The sequence below is a fragment of the Coturnix japonica genome, chromosome 2, assembly GCF_001577835.2.
Source record: "Coturnix japonica isolate 7356 chromosome 2, Coturnix japonica 2.1, whole genome shotgun sequence".
NCBI classification, from domain to species: domain Eukaryota; kingdom Metazoa; phylum Chordata; class Aves; order Galliformes; family Phasianidae; genus Coturnix; species Coturnix japonica.
In genome coordinates this window covers 97,098,296-97,119,059 of record NC_029517.1, presented here as the reverse complement: position 1 = coordinate 97,119,059, position 20,764 = coordinate 97,098,296, and the positions used below count along the sequence as shown (strand labels likewise).

The following is a 20,764-nucleotide window of genomic DNA, read 5'->3' as shown; positions in this document are numbered from 1 at the left end:
GTCCAATCCAGAGAGATGAAAGAGCCCTTAATTTATAAGGACAAAATCCCAATATCAACCTCAGCTTTTGAAAGCAGGAGCCTTGAGATAAAGTTGGATGTTCCTGTATAGCCCATGGGACTTACATGAAAAAACACCTTATGGCAAAAGTCGTAGGGATAGTTCAGACTCTAAACTGATTCAATCCTTTGCTGAGATTGGTAATGGAGGTGCTCATTACTGCCACAGGTTCAAACTTTCACATTTAAACATCTGTTACATTTGAAAACAGGATGATCTATTTTCCTAGAAAGTCGTTTGGGATCTGAGTTATAATCAGCTCTGAGATGGAACCTGGTATCCTGAAGATCCTTTTATTTATATTGAATTCATTTGAAGAGATAATGAATAATTCATGCAAACTATACAGAGTATTTGACTAAACCCTATCTTTGTGTTTGCATAATCTTTGCACATTTGCTGTCCTGCCATTACTCATACCCCAAGCAATGCCTTCCCCAAGAGCCAGCAGCCCAGTCTCTGGCTGAATCATTCAGCAACAATAATTCCAGAACCAGAAGGCAATTACAGTGGTTCCTATTTCAGCGATTCATGGTACCATGCACTAAACCATCACATTTCTTAAGGAGAGAGACCTGAGGATTAGGCCAGGAAAAGGAGAAAAGGTCCAGTTGTCATAAATGCTGCTCAACAATCAGCAACAGTGAGAAAGGAAGCAAAAACACAGAATGTAAAATGACAGATAAGTAGGATTTAGATGAAGTACCACACATCTATATCCCTTCTCCTCTGTGTGACAGTAACTCTCTAATGATGTTGTCAGGGCCCCTAGATGGAGTAAGAGTCTCGATGTACAGGGGATGTACGTGGCCACTCAGCTGTCATCTTTTACACACACAATCCTTAAAGATATCCTACAAATCCAAGACAAAATAGAGAGTCTCAAGGTAAAACGGGCATGAATAAAACATGGAAAACTAAACCTGGGGAAGATCAGCACCTTTACAAGAGATGCACTATGATACTAACATTTACTTCACTTATTGGAAACTGAGTTCAACCTCTTCACACAGTATATACTGAGAGACCAATTCACTCCTTTCCACATGCCACAGTAATGTTAGTGAATTCAGCAGCCTGGCTTCCAATTTGCTTGCTGTCAGGAAGAGATGTGTCTGCATGAACCAAATTAAAGGCTGAGTATCCCCACAACTTCTACTGGAATTAGCCACACTTCACCCAGTGATGGCTCTGAGACCGCTGGCAGCTCCCCTGCTACAAGTCTGTTGCAGCCAACAACAACATCACAGGTATAACTCAGCCTGAATTTGGCCTTGCAATGGCTTAATTCAACACAAACAAAACTGTCTCTGCAAAGCTACTGTACATCACAAATAAGTCAAGGATGGGAAGCTGAATGTTCATTCTGTAGTTTCTCAATCATAGCGAGAGCAGCGCACACTGAGGACATTATGCAGTCTCTTCACACTTTTAAACGTGGGAAATTATTTTTATGGCCAACATCTTCTGTTCTCACAATTTGTCCTGGCATGCCATATAATATACGCTGTATGAAATCTTCCACTAAGACCAACAGAAAATGATTGTAGGTACAGCTGGTATGTAAAAATAGGTAACAGTTAAGCTTCTGTTTGAATATTCTGGGCATTATGAAGTTGACCTATATTACTAGAGGTACACAAATTGTCTTTTGGTGCAACCCTGAATACAAATGAACGTGGCTTTAGAAGGAAAAAAACACTTTGGGAATTTCAGAAGCAGCGAATTACAGTAAAAAAAAGAGATCAAGCCCTACATTCTGACTTCCCTTCTTTACACTACTTGCTCTCTTCACCCTAAAGCAGCCCACAGCTGCTGAGAATATTGGCCACACACAGCCAGCACGCCTGATGGTTCCACAGCAGTTTTATTTGTAAATGTTACTGGAAAGAGAGGCTGAAAGGGAATGAAACTGGAAATGAGGAAGGGTAAGATATACATCAGATCATCTAGGGAAGACTGCAGAGGAAACAACTGGTTAGGAAAGCCACATAGTGCTTGGTCATTATTCAGAGCCATGTGACATCATCAAAGCCAAAAACCAGCAACAAACCAACCAATCACCGACCCTCAACAAAATCCAACTCAGCAGGTGCTGTGGAAAAGGATACTTTTAATGCAGTGCTACAGGGCACAGACAGGCAAAATACTGGAGGTTATCTCCTCAGGAAAACAGTTTTCAAGGGTTTCTGTGAGACTGCATCCACATGCATGTGTATTTTGTATTTTGCAGTTTTTTAGAATATCTAGAATAGTACCAAGTTAATAACTATTTTCTTTTGTTGTAAATGTTCTTTAGGAGGATCAGTGTGAAATAGGATGCACTTTCTGGTTTTGCATAACTAAACCAAAGCATGCTGGGTCAAAGGTGACTAATGCCTGACACCAGGAACAGATGTTCAGAGACAGCAGCTGGTGAACTGAGCAGACTGCCCAGTCTCAAACCTGTATCAGAAAAACCATCAGAGATAACGCAGCAAGTGGCAGCTGTAGCAGAGTTCAGGAAGTCAGTCAGAAAAGATTTTCAGCTGTGATCCAATTACAAAGCTGTCTGCATAAAACTGGGGCTGAGTCACCGGTGTCATGGAGGGCGGCCTGTAGGTATACCAGGGACGTGGCCTATCTATGTGCCTGACAGCTTCTGACTCAAAGGATGCCAATCCAGACATCTTCCTCCGCAAGGAACAAAGTAATATTAGCTGACAATTTTTGTAACTCAGTTCTTAACAGGAGCTATTTGGAATCATGGGTGTGGCTGGAAGATCAATCTGTAAGCATGCAAAGACCTGAGAGTTTAAGATATGCGGCCTTGTTTGGATCACCCTTTTTGACACTGAAATGAATTCCAAATGTTAACTGACAGTTCTTATGTTAATCCTGTATGAGATGGAATTGTGATGGTAGCCTTTAAAAGCAAATAATCAGGGAGCTGAGACACTGCAATCCCTCACGTAATAACAGTCCACTTTGTGCCAGCATTGAAGGAAGGCTGAACTGCAATCAGTCCTGTGGAACATGTCAAATATGCAGCTTATATGACAGGTATTAGGACCTGTCAAGCATATTAACAAACTTTTACAGCTAAAAGAAGAAAATCTGAAACCATTTTCAAGATATTGTGCTGTGAGCGAACACTTACAGCCTAAAATCTTTATGAAGGATTTGTCTGCAGGGAATATGCTAAATCAAGCCCTTTTGAACTTTTGATTAAATAATTGATGCATAATGCAGAATGTATAATATATGCATCCTTTCCCCATAGTTGCCTGGAAACCCATATGGAATGGTACTAGCAGTTCCAAGAGCATTTAGTCTCCAAGTGGCTAGTAAAGACAAAGGAATAAAAAAGTTATCAAAATCATTAGCTCATCTTTCTCTCCATTATTCAAGTACTGCAGGATACCAGAATTAGTAACTTACACAATGTTCTCGTAATGTAGTAATGTAATATACAGAGCTATTCTTTTCTTTTTTAAAGTTCTATCTTCTGGAATTGCATGAATGACTAAGTCTCAGTTTTCTCACAAAAGAAAACCAAAAACCTCAGGCCTCTATATCAACTTAGTAATACTAACAAGCAGACTGTAGAATATCCAAGAGGGTCAGCAACAACAGTAAATTATAAGATTTCTACACAAATATCCCAGAAAACCATTACTGAGGGTTTAGAGGAATATAATGGTGCCCTGATAAAAAATATTCAAGTGGCAGACTGCTTTCCCTGGAAATAATGTTTCAAATTGCAGCCAAGCAGACCTTTTACACTTCTCAAGTAGGCAACATTACTTGTCATTCAGCTTGATTGCTCTGTGACCCAGCCAGAAACCATCTTGTGCTTTATTGCTTCCAGGATGGAATGAAAAACATGATAAAAACCTACAGTGCGAACAGCACACTAACCACAGAACCCGACAATGATGGGGGATTAAGTTATTTAACCTAAATGACTCTACAATTATCATAATTTGGAGGCTCCACTTGTGATGGTCATCCAAAGAAAAAAAGAATGAGGGGCAAAAGCACAAAGCTGCACAGGCTATACAGTCCTTCAGAACTATAAGGTGGGATACTGCCACAACAAGGGTCTTTATGGAATTCTTGCACACTATCAAACTTGTCCTGTGGTCTCCATTTCATACTGTAGAAACCGAAGTCACTGAATCAAAGAAATAATGGCTTTCTATTATGGTGGCGAGATTCTATGATGCTATGTCTTATTAAAGTAAAGAGAAGCAATTCCTGCATCAATTAAACATATAAAGATGAAAGATTTGATGATGCTTATCAACAGGCCAGGCCTGGACACCTCTGAAGACCCTCTTGTTTTGTTCCCCAAAAGGGAACTTCTTCAACACGTAAGACCAAAGCATATGTTCTCATGCAGAACAAAGCTGAAATAGTATCTAGTAACCTCTTCCTAGGCCACTGGGGTAAAACAAAGGTCACAACAACATTTCCACTGTGGAATCAAGACTTGCGTATCTTCATACCCTTTCCTTTTACCACAAGTACCAGATACTGTAACTCTTCATTTTGTGGGGAATGGCAAGTCGAATGGGAAGGCTTAGATAAATACTTTAAAGCATTAGTCCAGTACAGGAAAACAAAGAAACAACAACAACAGTACTTACCAGTAATTCTACTTTGGTTTAATAAAACCCTTTTCTTGAAAGTGACTGCCATTCTGACAAGGGCTAGTAGTTCACAAAGGCCAATTACATCATTTTATACCCAAACTGCCAGTTTCTAAGACAAACTAGTTTCAGTAGCGTTACAGAAGGTATAAGAGCACAGAAAGTAAAAAGCTGTAAGAAAATTATCTAAACACAGTGTGTTTACAATAGCTGTCACTCATTTTCACTGGGAAATTATTATATTGCAAGAGGGTGAGAAATGATTCTAACTTAAAACAAATGTAAAAAGGCAGATCAGATCAGAGAAGCACCCGGGAGCATGTATGGGAATTAAGCTGATGTGCCTCCATGCCTGGCTGTGACTGCTTAAGCCCAGAGGAGGTAGAATGAAGAGGAGGCTGGAGGTGGAGGAGGCTGCCCCAGACATACAAGGTCTCCATCACAGCCATGGCAGCTGTGCTCCCTGTGTGGAAACAGCTATATTGCAACTTGGAGAAGACAGACCAAACCAAACCAAATTCAGAATGCTGAAGGTAGAAACAAAGACTCCGAAACCCAAAGGTGCTGGGATTAAACAACAAGAGGAAAAAAAAAAAAAAAAAGCTGCCTTCTTGTCTGAATTAATTAAGCGTCTTACTACAGTCATTGGCATGGCTTCAGGTTTAAGCTTTCAACTGCCAATGACTTATTCGGATCTAGGGAAATCAGCAAAATTTGCTTTCTGCATCCAGAGTCATAGAATAACCTCACAAAACACTCAGAAGTTCACTGAGGACAGCAGCAGTTTTCCAGCTGTACAGTTCTGTACAAGTGAGTGATGTGTAATTGTATAATGGTTTTGATTACGATATGTTGCTATGTTCTCCTCCTGCTGCCACCATAGCCCAGAGGGAATTTGCATGTTAACACGACATTTCATCTCAGATTGTTTTCCTGTATAAACAATTGGGTTTTAATAAACCGACAGAACAAGGATGACTGGGGATTACTGTGAATCATAATTCTTCGGTGTTTCCTGAATTCAGGTGAACAGTGAAAGATAAATGCAGCTGCTGCCACTGGACACTCATGCCTTCTTCTAGGAAAGCATTATTACTCTTCAGTGCCTGAATGTTATGGATTAACAGCTTTAAGTCAGCACTGCCAAGATGGCATCTTCCTTACACAGTGAGAACATACACTGGATGTTTCAAAACCTGCTTTAACACACAGAAGGTCAAGTGAAGGACAATACCCTAATGCCCGACTTTGAGAACCATCAGCCTGTAGGGTTTGAGTTCTGTGACTACTACTACAGACCTTACCTGCAGCTTTCTCATCCCCCCCCCCTCCCCCCCTTGACAGTGGGCCTCCTCACATTAGGAAACATAGATGAAGCTATCCTGCTACGTTTCATACAGTACAGACATGCTGTACTTTTGATCAGGTTTCCACGCCTGCTTCCTCTGTGTTATTATCATCCCAAATAATGAAATTTAACCTCAGATGATCACTATTTCTGAGACTACACCCATCACGAAGATCCCCGAGAGCAGCCACAGTCAGCTGATGTGCTCCTGCTTTACATTCTTAGATCTGAAGATGATGCAGCCTCCAGAAGGGTAATTCTCTGGTGTCTGCCTCTCGTAATTCATTTGAAATTATTTATACCCCCATCTCAAGTTCTTAAGATTTAGATTTTATTTATTTATTTATTGTTTACAGTAGCGGTATCTACATCCTGTGCTAGTCTTTAAGAGAAGACTACTGCTGTTGCAAGAAGACGTGCAAACTAATGAGGAAATAGCACATGATATCATCTTTTCTTATTTCTCATGAAGAATTTGTTGCTTCTCTGAAGAACGAGCCTGGACTGGATTCAATTCTGTTCTGTTTGACAAATAATGGCAATGAATGATATTGATTTTTTCCTCACGCTGCTGATTTTATTTAAACTGGCTGTTGGTTTAAGCGCTCAGAGAGATATTTATGGAAGGAATACTTTTCACTTCTCCTTTTTTTCCCCCCCAAATGTTTTATAGAATATGTGCAGTTTTGAAGGATATTTTTAAGATACCTTTAAAGGTATCTTCCTCCTGAGAAAGTGAAATAATCCAGTGGTACAATTAATTTTAATAATTCAATAAGGGCTAGTACTCAGCACAACATACGCAGCAGTGTTCTGGTAAATGGTGGTAAACTACCACTTTCACTATAACTTTTGGCCTGATATCCCAGGACTGTCACACACTGTTCCATGCTGATGCGCACCTCAGGGTAAAAAAAGCTGGTGTTAGTAAAACCTCTGCTCTGCTTTTCTTGGAGGAGCCAATTCTGGCATTCCAAACAGTTCTTTGCTTCCACCCTCATACATCTCCAGCCTGCAGCCAAGTGCAGCTCCCTGCAATTTATTAAATTAGTTCTTTAAAAGAATCCCTTACACACACTTTCTTCCAAGCAATTTCTTTTCCCAGTCAGTCTGGGACACAGTGACTGAACAAGAAGCTGGTCAAGGCAGAGCAAGAGAGTACAGCCAAAAGAAGATGAAGATGGCTTGGGTGACTGAAGCAGGCTGAACTTTTTCCTTCTTATATTCCTGTATATGAAAGAGCTAGGATACGAGAGAATGTTTTTTCCCTAATGTCACTTAATGTCACCTAATGTTTCTTCCCCCCCATCTTAGTAGAGCTTAATGGCAATTTCTGTAGGAAACAAGAGTCACTAATATGAGCCAGAGGTCAGACATCAACCATTTTAGACCAGTGCCTTGTTCAGTGGCTCTATGTTTACAAGCTCTGCAATGGACCACCATCGCACAGTGAATGAATGACTCCTTACCAGTGAGAGGAAGCTATGTGGGAGAGCAACAGTTGGACAGAAATTAGAAGAAAATTGTACTTTATGGTGAAAATGACAGCATTTTTAAGACTTCTTCCCTCCACCCCTCCCCAGAGAGGCCTGACACAGAGTAACTCTTAATGTAAGGCCACCAAGCCACTTCTCCTAGGTTATCAATGACAGCCAGAAGGCAAGTACTGCCCAGGAAGGACTCAGTACAAACTGGTCAACTGAAGGCTATGTGCATTGGTTCTCTATACAAAGAACAAAAGAAATAGTTCCACAGAAATAGCTCTCACTTAAGAGGAATAAAGTTGAGATTAACAACCAGTATTTTTCACCAGCCACTCCCAACAACTTGACTATCTCATTCTTATACTTTTCTATTTGCTTCTCACACAGCAGCTACCAAAGCAATTAGTGCTGCAGCTTTGTGATCAGCGTCAATTAGATACTTCTGTCACTTTAGATTATCGAACTGTTACCATGAAAACAAAAGTGGAAATTTCATCCTTTTAAACACAATAAAAAAATTAAAAATTAATAACTGAACACAGCATAAGAGCGTATTTCAGTGCATTTCCTTCTGAATGGGAGAAAACAGCTGCTGAACTTCTCCTAAGTTCCTTGTCTGGCAGCCTACTTGCAATGTGGTAGTGATCTGTCAACTCATACTTCAGTTAAATACAACTTAAAAATAGGAGAAACACACTGCAGAACCGATTGAAAGACCAACTCTGTTAATAATCTACTAAACACTCTCTCTCCAAAGTCTTTTCTTTCACAGCTTGGTCCCTGTAGTGTGTACGGACAGCATGAATTAAACATTTCCGTAACACAGACAGGTATAACCTCAAAACCAGGAACTCCCTCCCAGGGGGTTAATCCCTATCTACAGAACATTTCTTAATGTACTTATCACTCTGCATAGCACAAGCACAGCCAGGCTGTCATTCTAGTTTAAATATGAAGACTAAAAAACCTGTTCTCTCTGCATTAGTCCTCCTCCTTCTGTTTCTACCTACAAGAACTTCCACAGACAGGACAGGTTTCATTAACGTAGCATGGAAAGTTTCAACAAAACACATAAACCAAAACCCATCATTCTACATATTTGAACAATATTTTAGATGGAGAATAAATGATACAATCCGTAACAGGTTTTATATGCGCTAAACTCCATTAAAGTTAATAGTTTTTCTCACAAATGTGCTAATAAAAATTGAAACAGTAAAGGGGAGAGATCAGATCTCAGAAGAAATGCTAAAAAGATCACTAATCAAGTGGGAAACTTCTCAGAAATGAAGTCAGGAACATAGAAGAACCTTATACAAACAGGCCAGTATTTGAAATCTTCCCAGGCGCTCTGATTAGTGTCTTTTGCCATGCCAGATCCAACAGCCCCTTTTGGGACTGATCTGAAAGGCAGACTGTGTAGCGCAATGGAAATCTAGTACCAACAGCATAGGAAAGAAGTTCTGACATACTTACAGTTGCATTTCTTCTGAACAAATCTAAGTTTACATGCTGTTCGGTAGGTGGACAAACGAATGCGATCCAGATCTTGAGCCCCTAGTGGAAGACAATAACAGCAATGTTTGTATGGAATACGACCTATGTGTATGTTTCATAACAAGGAAAGCACAGAACACAAAGAACACAACACAACAGTTGACTGTAATTATTTTCAAGGCTATCTCATTAGCAGGGAGGGTAGTGAGGGGTGGGCAAGAAGGGGTAGGAACTACAGTGTTAAAAGACTTCTGTGGAGGAAGGCAAGAAGTAGTCAGCCTATCATGTCCATCACTTTGAAGAACAATCTGGTCAAGCTGCAGGCTAAATGACAACTGCCTGGCTCCAACAGGATGAAAACCTTCATCTAATTATAATACTTAACAAATAACTTTGGCTGACATGCCAGATCAGAACATGGTATTGCCAGCAAGCCAAATTAGAAACAATATCATGCTGTAAGTAATAGACTGATAGCAATCTGCAGAAGGGAGCAAAAATACTGCAAGGAGTATGAGGTATCCTCCAACTCATAAAGGTGTGTTCTCTGCAATGGAGATCTCAAATAGTCACATTCTGGCACAATTCACATTTCACCATAGTCTGAAATCTATTTGCCAAATCACTTCTGCAAAGCATTGCTTCTCTTACATGGAGCTGAAAAATAAGTGGAAAGATGTGTGGCAAATGAGACTGAACTTGTAATTTGCCTACCAAGATCGCCAGTGGCTTCTCACTCTCTTTGACTACTGGCATTGTTTCTTTTGAATGTTCTTCTCTATGTAATGCTATTGATGGCTTGCAATAAATAAATAGGTTGCAAGCTTTGGTTGCTTTTTCCATGCTGGATAATACAAGCTGGCAGCACAACAACTATGTTCATTATGAACTCTCCATCAGAGCAGCCTGGATGCATATGAGCATGTCAGGTTAGACTAAGGGTAGCCTATTGATTTGACATCCAGTGGTGCATTCTGTGAGATAAGGCAATCTGGACTCAGACTCCACAAAATATGATACTAATAGGCAAATGTTTGTAATCTGGAACCAGAAAGATGCCTTCTTTGAACAGAGTCAAATGAAACTTCTCGAAATACAGGGAAAAAAAGCACACACCGCCCCAGATTTGAAGTGAAGGTAAGTTCCTCCTTGTTAAGAACAAGTTCCCTACTTTAAAAGGAATGAATAGAAAGACTTTTTTTTTGTTGCTGTTATCTTGCGTAGTCTCAAGCGCAATCCACTTTCTAAAAATACCATGGGATTTTAACCACAGAACTGCCAGCATCACCACTAGAAACTAAAACACTGGCAAGGGTATATAGGGCATGTCAAGTACATATTTACTATTAAGCATGAACTGTATGGGCTGGCACACAGCTGAAGAAACTTAAATGCGGTGATAGCAGGACAAGCTGCTGTTGTACTAAAGCACACCCTCCATACTAATACAGGAATTAGAGGAACTCTCAACACGCAAAATTAAGCATTTACTGAACACGGACATTTTTCCACCTACAGCATACTTAGTTTATCACTAGAAATTAATGTTTTCCCCTCTATCTTTTAATCTAGTTGAAACATGGTTCTCCAGAAGCATGTGTAAGAAAAGGAGTAAGAGGCAGACTGTAATGATAGGAGCTGAGGCTTTTCAGCCTAGTAAAGAGAAGGCTCCAAGGGGACCTCAAAACAGCCCTCCAGTACTTGAACAGGCCTACAGGAAAGCTAGGGAGGAACTTTTTATACAAGCAGGTAGCATGAGGGAAAACTGACTACTATAACAATCAAAATTATCAACACAACAGAAGGGTGGTATAAGAGGCATAACAACAGAGGAACTCATGCAATAGGAAGGTGTTATAAAGAAAGGAAAAAAGGACTACTCACTTGCCTCCAAAGATCTAGGCTCACAAGAAGAAAAACAAACAAACAAACAAAAAAACCCCACAAAGACAGGACCCCTAAAAAAGAAATCTCTCCCCAATAGCAATCATCCCCTAACTGAGGTTTAAGAGAGGTGCAGCCAGGCTCCAGCCCTCCTGGTCACACAGAATTGCCTTCACCTCTGCTCCCAGGGCTGAGCGGGTCCTTCTCCCAGGTGGGGGAAGGCTCAATCAGTGGTTCAGGCAGTGATCCAACAGTTATCATACAGCTACACACATGAAGAGGGTAGATTTAGACTGGATATTAGGAAGAAATTCTACTGTGAAGGTGTTGAGACTCTGGAACAGGTTCCTCAGGAAGGTTCTGGATGCCTCCTACTAGAAAATGTTCAAAACCAGGCTGGATGAGGCTATGAGGGACCTGGTCTAGCAGGAGGTGTCCTTACCCATAGTAGGGAGCAAAACAGTACAGGGGTGGATCCTGTATTTTGGTTACAAAAAGCCCATGCATTGCTACAGATTGGAGCATGGTGGCTGGAAAGCTGCAGGGAGGAAAAAGGATATGGGGGTGTCTGTTGGCAGCCAGCAGAACATGAGCCATCAGTGTGTCCAGGTAGCAAAGAAGGCCAATGGCACCCTGCCTTGTATCAGAAATAGTGCAGCCAGTAGGACAAGGGAGGTGATTGTCCCTTCCTACTTGGCACTGGAGAGGCCACACTCCAAGTACTGTGTTCAGTTCTGGACCCCTTGCTACAATAAAGACATTGAGGCCCTAGAGTGCCTCCAAAGGAGGGCAACAAAGCTGGTGAAGTATCTGGAACACAATTCTTATGGTGAGTGGCTGAGGAAATTGAGATTGCTCAATTTGGAGGAGGCTCAGGGGAGACAATGACCTGAAAGGAGGTTGTGGTGAGGTGGTGGTCAGCCTCTTCTCCCACGTAACTGTGACAGAACAAGAGGTAATGGCCTCAAGTTTCATCAGGGGAGGTTCAGGTTAGATATCTGGAAAAACTTCTTCTCAGAAACAGTGGTGAGGTATTGAAGCAGGCTACCTAACGAGGCGGTGGAATTACTATCCCTGGAGGTGAAAAGGGTGATATTGCACTGAGTGGTGTGGTCTAGAGCAGTCACAGGCATACGCTGATGGTTGGACTAGATAATATTATTGGTCATTCCAACCTTAATGATTTTGACTCTATAATCAAGGCTAGTGGACACAGTGGAATGGGCCAAGCCTGCTCTCAACAGGCTAGCTGAATGAAAAGACCTTATTTTGCAGAGCTCAGTATTGCAGATGCAGACCATTCAGTGCACCTGAGCTCATCCCTGGAGAACACTACTGACCACATTTGATTCACTAGGATAGCCCTGGTCTTTCAGAGTACACAGTTGCTCCGGTCTCATTAATACCTTGTTTCGTTAAGGCCTTGCCCTTAAGTTCAGAGAATCAAAGTCTTGATACACAGGGCAGAACATGGCAACCAGCTCTGAGTACTATCTTGATGAAATATTTTGAGGAATAAATATTCACAAAAATCAAAGTCTCACCAATATTTTAGCTATTCTTGCACAGCATCTAGGTTCTCTTTTTCCTTCCTCACTCTTCTGCACTGTGGTTCATCCCTTGAAATAGAGATGCCTTGTCTTTCCTGACAGCAGCTTCTAGCAGCATGCTGGGGCCTTCTATGTCTACCAAGATGTTCTAAAACGAGCCCCTGGTGGGATGAGAGGATCTGTGGATCTGAGGGCACACAGATGGACACTGGGAGGATCTACAGATCTGAGGACAAACAGACATCGTGGCTAAACCAGAGACTCAACTCTTGACTGTTGGTGAGGGACAACGAAGTTCCCCTTGAGTGGCAACAGAAGGGAAAACCAAGGGAAGCAGCCTGGTCCTCAGTGGGGCAGATGTAAGGACATGTGAGGGAAAAGAACAATCATAGAAGAGGCAAAAACCACCTCTTCACTAATACTGAATAAGATGCTTGTGGCTATGATCCAGGAGAGCAGCTGGCTGCTCAAATGCTGGGCCAGTGCGGACAGTGGTATGGAACTGGAGGGCAGGGAAGCTCAGCAGCTGGGATCCTTCACTAGGGATCACCTAACCCACAAAGTAGTCAGAAAAGGGCCAGCTGTCCACAGCCTCTGGAGGCAGCTCATGACAAGCATGAAGGTGACTGCCTTCCAAAACAATGTAAAGTACCGAGGACAGTGGACCACTGCTGAGGAAAGTATCTGAGGGAATTAGCAGTGGTGGACAGAGTCTACAGCAATCTGAACAACAAACAGGACTCAAAAGAGTCCTTTTGTACCACTGCTGTACAGCGCTCACAATCCATGTGGTGGAGGCTGGTATGCAACACACCAGAGTTGTATGCCTACAGTTTTGTGACAACTGGCTGCTCAGACAGACATCAAGGCACCAACCACACAAAGACTGTCCTTCCAGCTTCATGAATTCAAAGAGAATCTCTCTTTCTCATTCACCCTATGGGCCTGCATCCTGGCTGGGGAAAGACTGTCCCAAGAGGCTTAATGACTCAAATTGAGTACCAAGAGCATTTCTTCCTTCTTATCACTTCATACTATGGAAGGAGATAAGGTCCCCACAGTACAGTTTCCATGGTGCGTGTAGGAAACTGGCTGGGGAAGATGGCATGGGTTGTTCTTCCCTTGGGAAAGGGCAAACACATATGTGGTACTGCTCTCATAAGAGGACCCAAGCAAACTTGGTGGGCTGCCTATACTGTCTGAGTGACCACCACAACAGGTGGTGCTCAAGCTATGGTTCAAATTAACTGAACAGTTTTCTACAGACATTTGAATGGGTATTTTATGGACAATTGATGGGAATGGATCTTAGACTAAAGGAATTGTATCTGCACATGTGCTACAGGGCAGGGAGAATGGTGGATCATACAAGATGTGAGCATGATGCAAGTGATATGGAATAAAGGGCAGAGATTGTACTGGCTGGGATGGAGTTAAATTTCATAGCAGCCTGCATAGTTCTGTATTTTTCATTTCTAGCTAGAACTGTGTCAACAATACATCAGTGTTTCTTAGTTACTGCTGAGCAGTACATCAAGGTGCTCTTACTTTCCCACTGTGCCCCCACAGCGAGCAGGCTTGGAGTAAGCAAGAAGCTGGGAGGGGATGCATTCAGGACAGCTGACTTGTAATAAACAGAGGGGCAGTCAGTATCATACAGCATCATGCTAGCAATAAAAACTAGGGGTAGAAGAAAGTGATGAGGAGCTTTGTCTTCCAAGGTGGGCACTGCTCAGAGACTGGCTGGGCACTGCTCTGCTTTTGGAGACATTTCCCCCCCCCCATCCCCCTTCACTGCTACCTGTGTATTTCAGCATATCTGTCTCAAAAAGTCATTAATTTAAATAATATAACATAGTGTAGAAAAAATACAAAATCCAGTGTAGGGAATTCATTTCTCTTATTTGGTCAAATCAGCCTATTTTCCTGTAGGAATAATTTTCACAATATTAAACTGTTTGTGAAACAAAGATATCCGTTACTTGAGATGGAAAACTTATATAAATTTTACTGACATTGCATTGCAAGTGGCTTGGTCTAATGCACTGAAATTTCTAGGAAGTACTTACGCATCTCTGCAAACAGCTGCCTTCTTTCTGCCATGGTATTTCCTCTTTTCCCACAATCTTCAATCATTCTGGAAGACAAAATCATGTGAAAAGTCTAAATATTATTCCCAGACAGAACATTCATATTTAAGTATCCATAATCGATCCCGGAGAACCTCTGTGGATGACTGGTGTTCCACATGTATTCACTGCCTTTTGCCAGCCTCTTCGTGGCATGGACTGGGGGAAAGCTGGTCCCAAAATTGCCCTCCATTCCCTAGACTCTGCTTTCAAGCATTTGTTTTCCCCCTCTCTATCTCCCAAAGGCAATGTTCAGTTTTTCCGCTTGATGTAACTAACTGACTTACATAACACAAGCTCTGAAATTCAGTTTAGGTTTTTTTTAAATAAGGAATCTTCAGTTTAAATTATATAAGAGAGAAGAAATCATAAAAGATTCAGAAATTAGTTCATAGCTTAGAAAATGCTTTTCTAGCCAGTTCTGGGTGGAAGAGACAGACAAAAAGTCACACACAGCTAAATCCATACTCTACAACGTAACACCTCTATTTATTCAAGCAAAAACACTCCAAATATTCATTCAAACTCAGGACAGCATGTTTCTAATTAAATGAGTTCCAGAAGAAGGCTCAGAAGTAAGAATATTTTGTCTTCCAGTCTTCAGAATATGACAAAGAACACTACTGCTGGATAGAGAATAGAGAAATGCTACGGCTTCCTTCACAGCTGGCATTCAAGCTGTAAAAGACTAAAGCCTCCAGAATAAAGACAAACATCTTTAGCGTCACTCAAAAAAATGGAATCTGTGTCAGCTTCATTGCTTCCTATAGATAATTACTCTAGCAAAACAAGCCTGGTTCAGGCTTCTGACCTGCATTTTAATTAATTTCAACTTATTTCAACTAGATCGTGTCAAATAATATTGGGCCATGTGGGATGAAAAGGAGATATTCTATAGAGAAGCAATCCAAAACACTCTGCTGTCTTCAATAGCAAACCCATACATATATTTAATAGGAAGGATGAAAGTATTAATTGCTGAAGCCTACTACCTGCCTACTAAAGGAGTCTGGATGGAAGACCAGTTTCCTTTTATTTCTTGGAGAAAAGAAGGCAATCACATAAGAGATTTCTGATTATTATTATTTTCCCATAATGCACTGTTCAAATGAAGTGCTGGTACATTACATCTACCTTTTCCCAATAATTTATTCAATTCTAAGAGTACTGATAAAGGGTCCACTAAAGTGCTGTTTATTGTGGACAATTTGTGATATGAGTAGCAGCCTTGTTACAAAGCAGACAAAGGGCATTGCTCCACCATGTTTACAGGTATATTCAAGTTCACTCATGCTCTAATTTGGCTATGAGTGATACCAATGTATGTACCACGGCATAAGTTGGAGATTACATATCCTGCCTATCTCTAAAGATAAAAGCCTTCAACATGGTGCTTTACTGAAGTGTCCACACAGCCTCTGATCTGGAGCTAGTTTGTGTCTTGCTGGCTCAGAGGTGTCAAGGAAGGCTCACAACAATCTGCAACATGAGATAAGCCTTAAGATACCCATCCTACATTCTAAGCAGCAAGATTGTTTGTACCCGGACCAGCTTTTAATCTCTTCCCATAAAAGATGAAGAATCATGTAATCCCGCTAATCCCAGCTCAAGCTCCCCACGCCTTTCACTTTCTAATTGAACTTACAGTTGCAAACAATTCTGCTATGGGAAATTACTAGATCTCCTACAACAGGTGAGTTAATCAAGGTGTTTAACTGTATGAACTGTATTCATGCTTCCCTTGCAATGACTTGTAGATAAAAGCAATCTTTCATCACAGCTTTTAAGTACTGACGGAGCATCCATGGAGCATGGCTTACCTGTAGCCATATTAACCATGTGAAAGCATATTCCCAATCAAAACCAAGTGAAAAACGCATTTTTGAAATCATGCTAATTCTACAGCAAGATCTCACGTTCCTCCAGGGAGCCTTGTGCTGAAATATCCTTACGGAGTGGGGTAAAAAGCATCAACTAGTTTTCTCTTTGGTGCAATTTAACCTTATCTTTATTTTACTGTTGGTTATATCTCTTTATATGAAGGGTTCTTTGGACATGGTCATTATTTTTCAGATTGTCCCATATCTACTGAAACACTTTATTCACAGCTGTGAAAACAGGAGCATATGGAGATTCTAAGACTTGAAAAGGGCCTCTCTCTGGAAGCCTGAGTTACATGCATATAAATACAAGTAACTTTGTAAGACTCTCACTGCAGTAGCTTTTTGCAGATTTCATGCAAAACACTCCTAAAATTCTCTGCAGTGGCATATATATTATATATATGTACCATTAAGCTAACGAGAACATCAACACTGACAGTATTATCAGAAGTATCTCCTATCCCTCCCTTGCATCCTTCTCTGTTAAGACTAAGTAGCCAACCAAATACAGATGATGGTGATCAATACTGTTATTTTTGGGTTCCCTCTGATAGCAATTCTAGAATGTGTTCAAGCCAAGGCTCAACTAATGACACTGGTGATGGGTGCTGTGCATCTCCTTTTAGAATCATAGAATCACTCAGGTTGGAAAAGACCTTAAGATCATCGAGTCCAACCACAACCTAACCATACCATCCTAACTAACAACCCTCTGCTAAATCATGTCCCTGAGGACCATATCCAAATGGTTTTTGAACACATCCAGGGATGGTGACTCAACCACCTCCCTGGGGAGCCTGTTCCAGAGCTTAACAACCCTCCCTATAAAGAAGCTTTTACTGATATCCAACCTAAACCTCCCCTGGCACAACCTGGGGCCATGTCCCCTCATTCTGTCACCTGTCACCAGTGAGAAGAGTCCAGCCCCACTCTTGCTGTAAGCACCTTTCAGATTTTCCCCAGACTAAACAGCCCCAGTTCCTTCTGTATCTTCTCGTAGGGCATATTCTTCAAGACCTTCACAAGCCTTGTTGACCTTCTTTGGACCTGCTCCAGTACCTCAATGTCCTTTTTATACTGAGGTGCCCAAAACTGAACACAGTACTCGAGGTGAGGCCACACCAGTGCCAAGTACAGGGACAGGATGACTTCTTTAGTTCTGATCACCGCACCATTCCTGATACAAGCCAGGATGCCATTGGCCTTCTTGGCCACCTGGGCACACTGCTGGCTCATATTCAGTGGACTGACTTTACCATGTCCACCTTGTTCCATCTTACAACTATGCAGCTCAGCTTTTTAGCTCAGGTTACAGAGATTTGTACTTTGGGATGCTCTCAGCTCAGTCCTTGGAGCTGGCCCATGAGTATAACTGACAGTAGTCATGTTCCAGTATGTGTTGTCTAGCTTAAAACAAATGCCAATTCACACAAAAAAGAAGAACTTTATGTTCTACAGTGACAAGCAGCAAATCACAAAGTGAAGTTTAACATATTTTACAAAATAGAATAAATGATCAGAGACCAAACTTTTACAATCATTAATTCTTGTACATTCTTCTCTCAGTAGAAGAGATGTATTTGCCTTCCCTTGATGCCTTCCACTATCATTTTTTCTTCACTTTTCTCCCCGGGAAAAAGCTCTTCTGCACATAGGGAGAACACCTACTGTGCACCTAATTAATATTCTTGTCATGGACTAATTAGTGAGGTACTGATTAGCAAGGTATTAAGACTTCAATACATCGCAGGCATTCTAGAGCAGAAATCATTAAACATAAGATTTCCAGACACTGAAAAGGATGCCACGAATGTTTCACTTCCACTGGTGCTTTGAGCTGAATGCTTTTATAACGTCAGTAAAGTTGGAGGGAAAACAATCAGTAAACAAATGGCTTAGCCTGATTTGAGCTGTTTCAATGACAGTTTCATCTTCATGCTTGTCATGCACCAGAAGCATAGCTGGTCTGTTTCTTAGTATATTTTATTTGCTTATAAAATCTGAGAGAAATTATCATATATACATTAGGTGAGAACTTTACACCTTACTTTTCTTTCCTTTGTGCCTCTCTGATTTATGAGTAATATAACAACCTCTGTCTCACGTAAATGTTTTTCTGGCTTTGATATTCCCGGGATAAAAAGCTTTTTATTGAATTCTGTTTTAAGTCATCAATTAGTATATTACCAGCTTCTTCAACTTGGCAAAAGCAACACCTGCTACCACTAAGCCACTTGCTGCAAAACCCAAAAGGAGGTAATTGCCTGTTTAACTGGAAAAGGAGCTCTCTTCCTGAGAAATCCATACATTCAGGAGGAGACTGTAAGAAACTCCTAACGTGACACTCACATCCGTGCATAGTTTGATGACTCTGAGAAAAGCCACCCCCACTGACACTTTGACAAATCCCTGGGTTGTTTATTGGTGACAGATGAAGTGCCACAGGGAGTCAGGAAGTGTGCCAGCGAGGAAAATCATACACTGAAATTGATTAATTGTGGCATGGAAAATTTATAAACTCCTACGTGATGGCTGTGACGCAGCTGTGGGTTTTTACAACCTTGACACAAGAGGCTTCTGAATCCAGATCAGTGACATTTCTGCTCGCCTTGTAGGCTGGATAAAAGTTGCTCTTTCCATTGCAGCCAGCACAGAAGAAAACATTTCTGTCTGCTTGAGTCTTCGCTTATGCTTACTACAGCTCTGAAGCACTTGGGAATACTCTGGGATGTATCTTCTAGTTGGGTTTTTTGCTCCAGAAGCTTGGTAAAATCAACAGTGAGTATCACCTCTGGAAAAAATAACTTCATTTGGTAGAGAATATTAACAGGGCTCAAGCATCCTTTATCACGTATTTTCCTGGCATGGAAATCTTCAACCCCTGACCTAAAGATCTACTTCTAAATCTAACATAAAAAGTCAAAATACTTCAATTTAAAAATTTTGCTTAGGTATCTTTGGAAGTTGGAGGCATTAGGATGCAGAGGGAACTGCAGGTTTCTCAATAGCTCTTCTTCATGTTGCTGATAAATCAAATGCTATTTCCTATGCTGCTGGTCACAACGTAAAGAGAGGTTTCAGTAGGCAATAGTATTGCTCTTCAGTAGCACAGGTCTGCTTCTGCTTGGGACAGCTTTATCAAAGTGCTGCTTCTCCTTTTAGGGCATTTTCAGCTCCAGAAATTCCATCTTATGGAAATGCAAGAGCCTGCTGAGGTCCAGCTTACAGTGATCTGATAAAGAACTGAAAAAAACTCTAGTTGATACCTGGGTTTAAAGCACTGTTCATTCTGCGTTCATAGCAACCTGAAAGAGCAGATTTGAAACCCACCATTCTTTTCTTCCATCTTCTCCAGATTCAGTCCATGCAGCTGGGGGTTGCCTGTTTAACTAGAGCAGAGTGATGGCTGCTCATTTCAAGGAGAATTTGGACCAGAGGACAGAGGGTTAAAAGAGACAGTGGGCACCAGCTAAAAGTGTTTTTGCAGTCAGCAACCTCAGCAATTTTAATAGCTAAAATCATCAAAGGCCATTTCAGAGTCTTCTGTCGCTTAATGGATTTATTGGTGCCTTACAAACGTCTTGTTCCACATTTTTTAATGAAGCAGGCCCATAACAGGACTCTCGCAGCCTTACATTCCAGAATTAATCTTTGGCACTATAATAAAATTGTTCAGTGCTCTTTCCTGAGGCTAGGTATAATTGCATTGCACTTACAGTGCTTGTTTGTATTTTATCTAGATGAGCTTTTTACAGTGGAGACAAAATGAAAGCTGTTGCTAGGATTACATTCAATGTGAGTCCCTGCAGTTCTCCATCTTCTTATTTTTTTGTCATATTTTTGCAATTTTAATACTGTATAAAAAATCTCTCTTGATTTATTCCTTCAGCAAAACCTGCTGTTCATTTTTAAGAAAGAATTTTCCACCAATTTTTTCATCAGTTCCCCTTCAGGAGCTCCACATTCTTAGAGGAAACCACCAAAAACGCCTAATAAGGAACCCAGTGCAACCCACTTTTGTAATGCCTGGTATCCGGTGAAGTCTGAGTGTTACACAGATCTTATTTGCAAGGTTCGAAGAACAAGTTCTGACGAAGATCAACAGTATAAAGAGAAAGGGACAATTTGGAGGTAGAAAACATGATAGTCAAAGTATTGAAACATATTTAATACTGCATAGAATGAGAACCATAACAGAGAATGTCATGACTGACAACGTACTTGAGGGAACAAATGAGCCACCAGCCATTTTCCATGTGCACTAGATGCTGTCAAGTTTAAGAATTCAAAAAGTT

General features: G+C 41.1%; 1 protein-coding gene across 26 annotated transcripts in view; it reads right to left on the bottom strand.

Annotated features, from left to right (window-relative positions):
• Positions 1-20,764, bottom strand: part of DTNA (dystrobrevin alpha) — a 189,943-nt gene that overhangs the window by 72,489 nt on the left and 96,690 nt on the right. For all 26 annotated transcript variants that reach the window (XM_015855521.2, XM_015855525.2, XM_015855519.2 and 23 more), the window contains exons 2-3: positions 14,527-14,594; positions 9,003-9,083 (exon numbers count right to left, since the gene is read on the bottom strand). In XM_015855521.2, the coding sequence (XP_015711007.1) occupies positions 9,003-9,083; positions 14,527-14,593 (148 nt within the window). In that variant the 5' untranslated portion in view covers position 14,594. The remainder of the gene's footprint in view (positions 1-9,002; positions 9,084-14,526; positions 14,595-20,764) is intronic.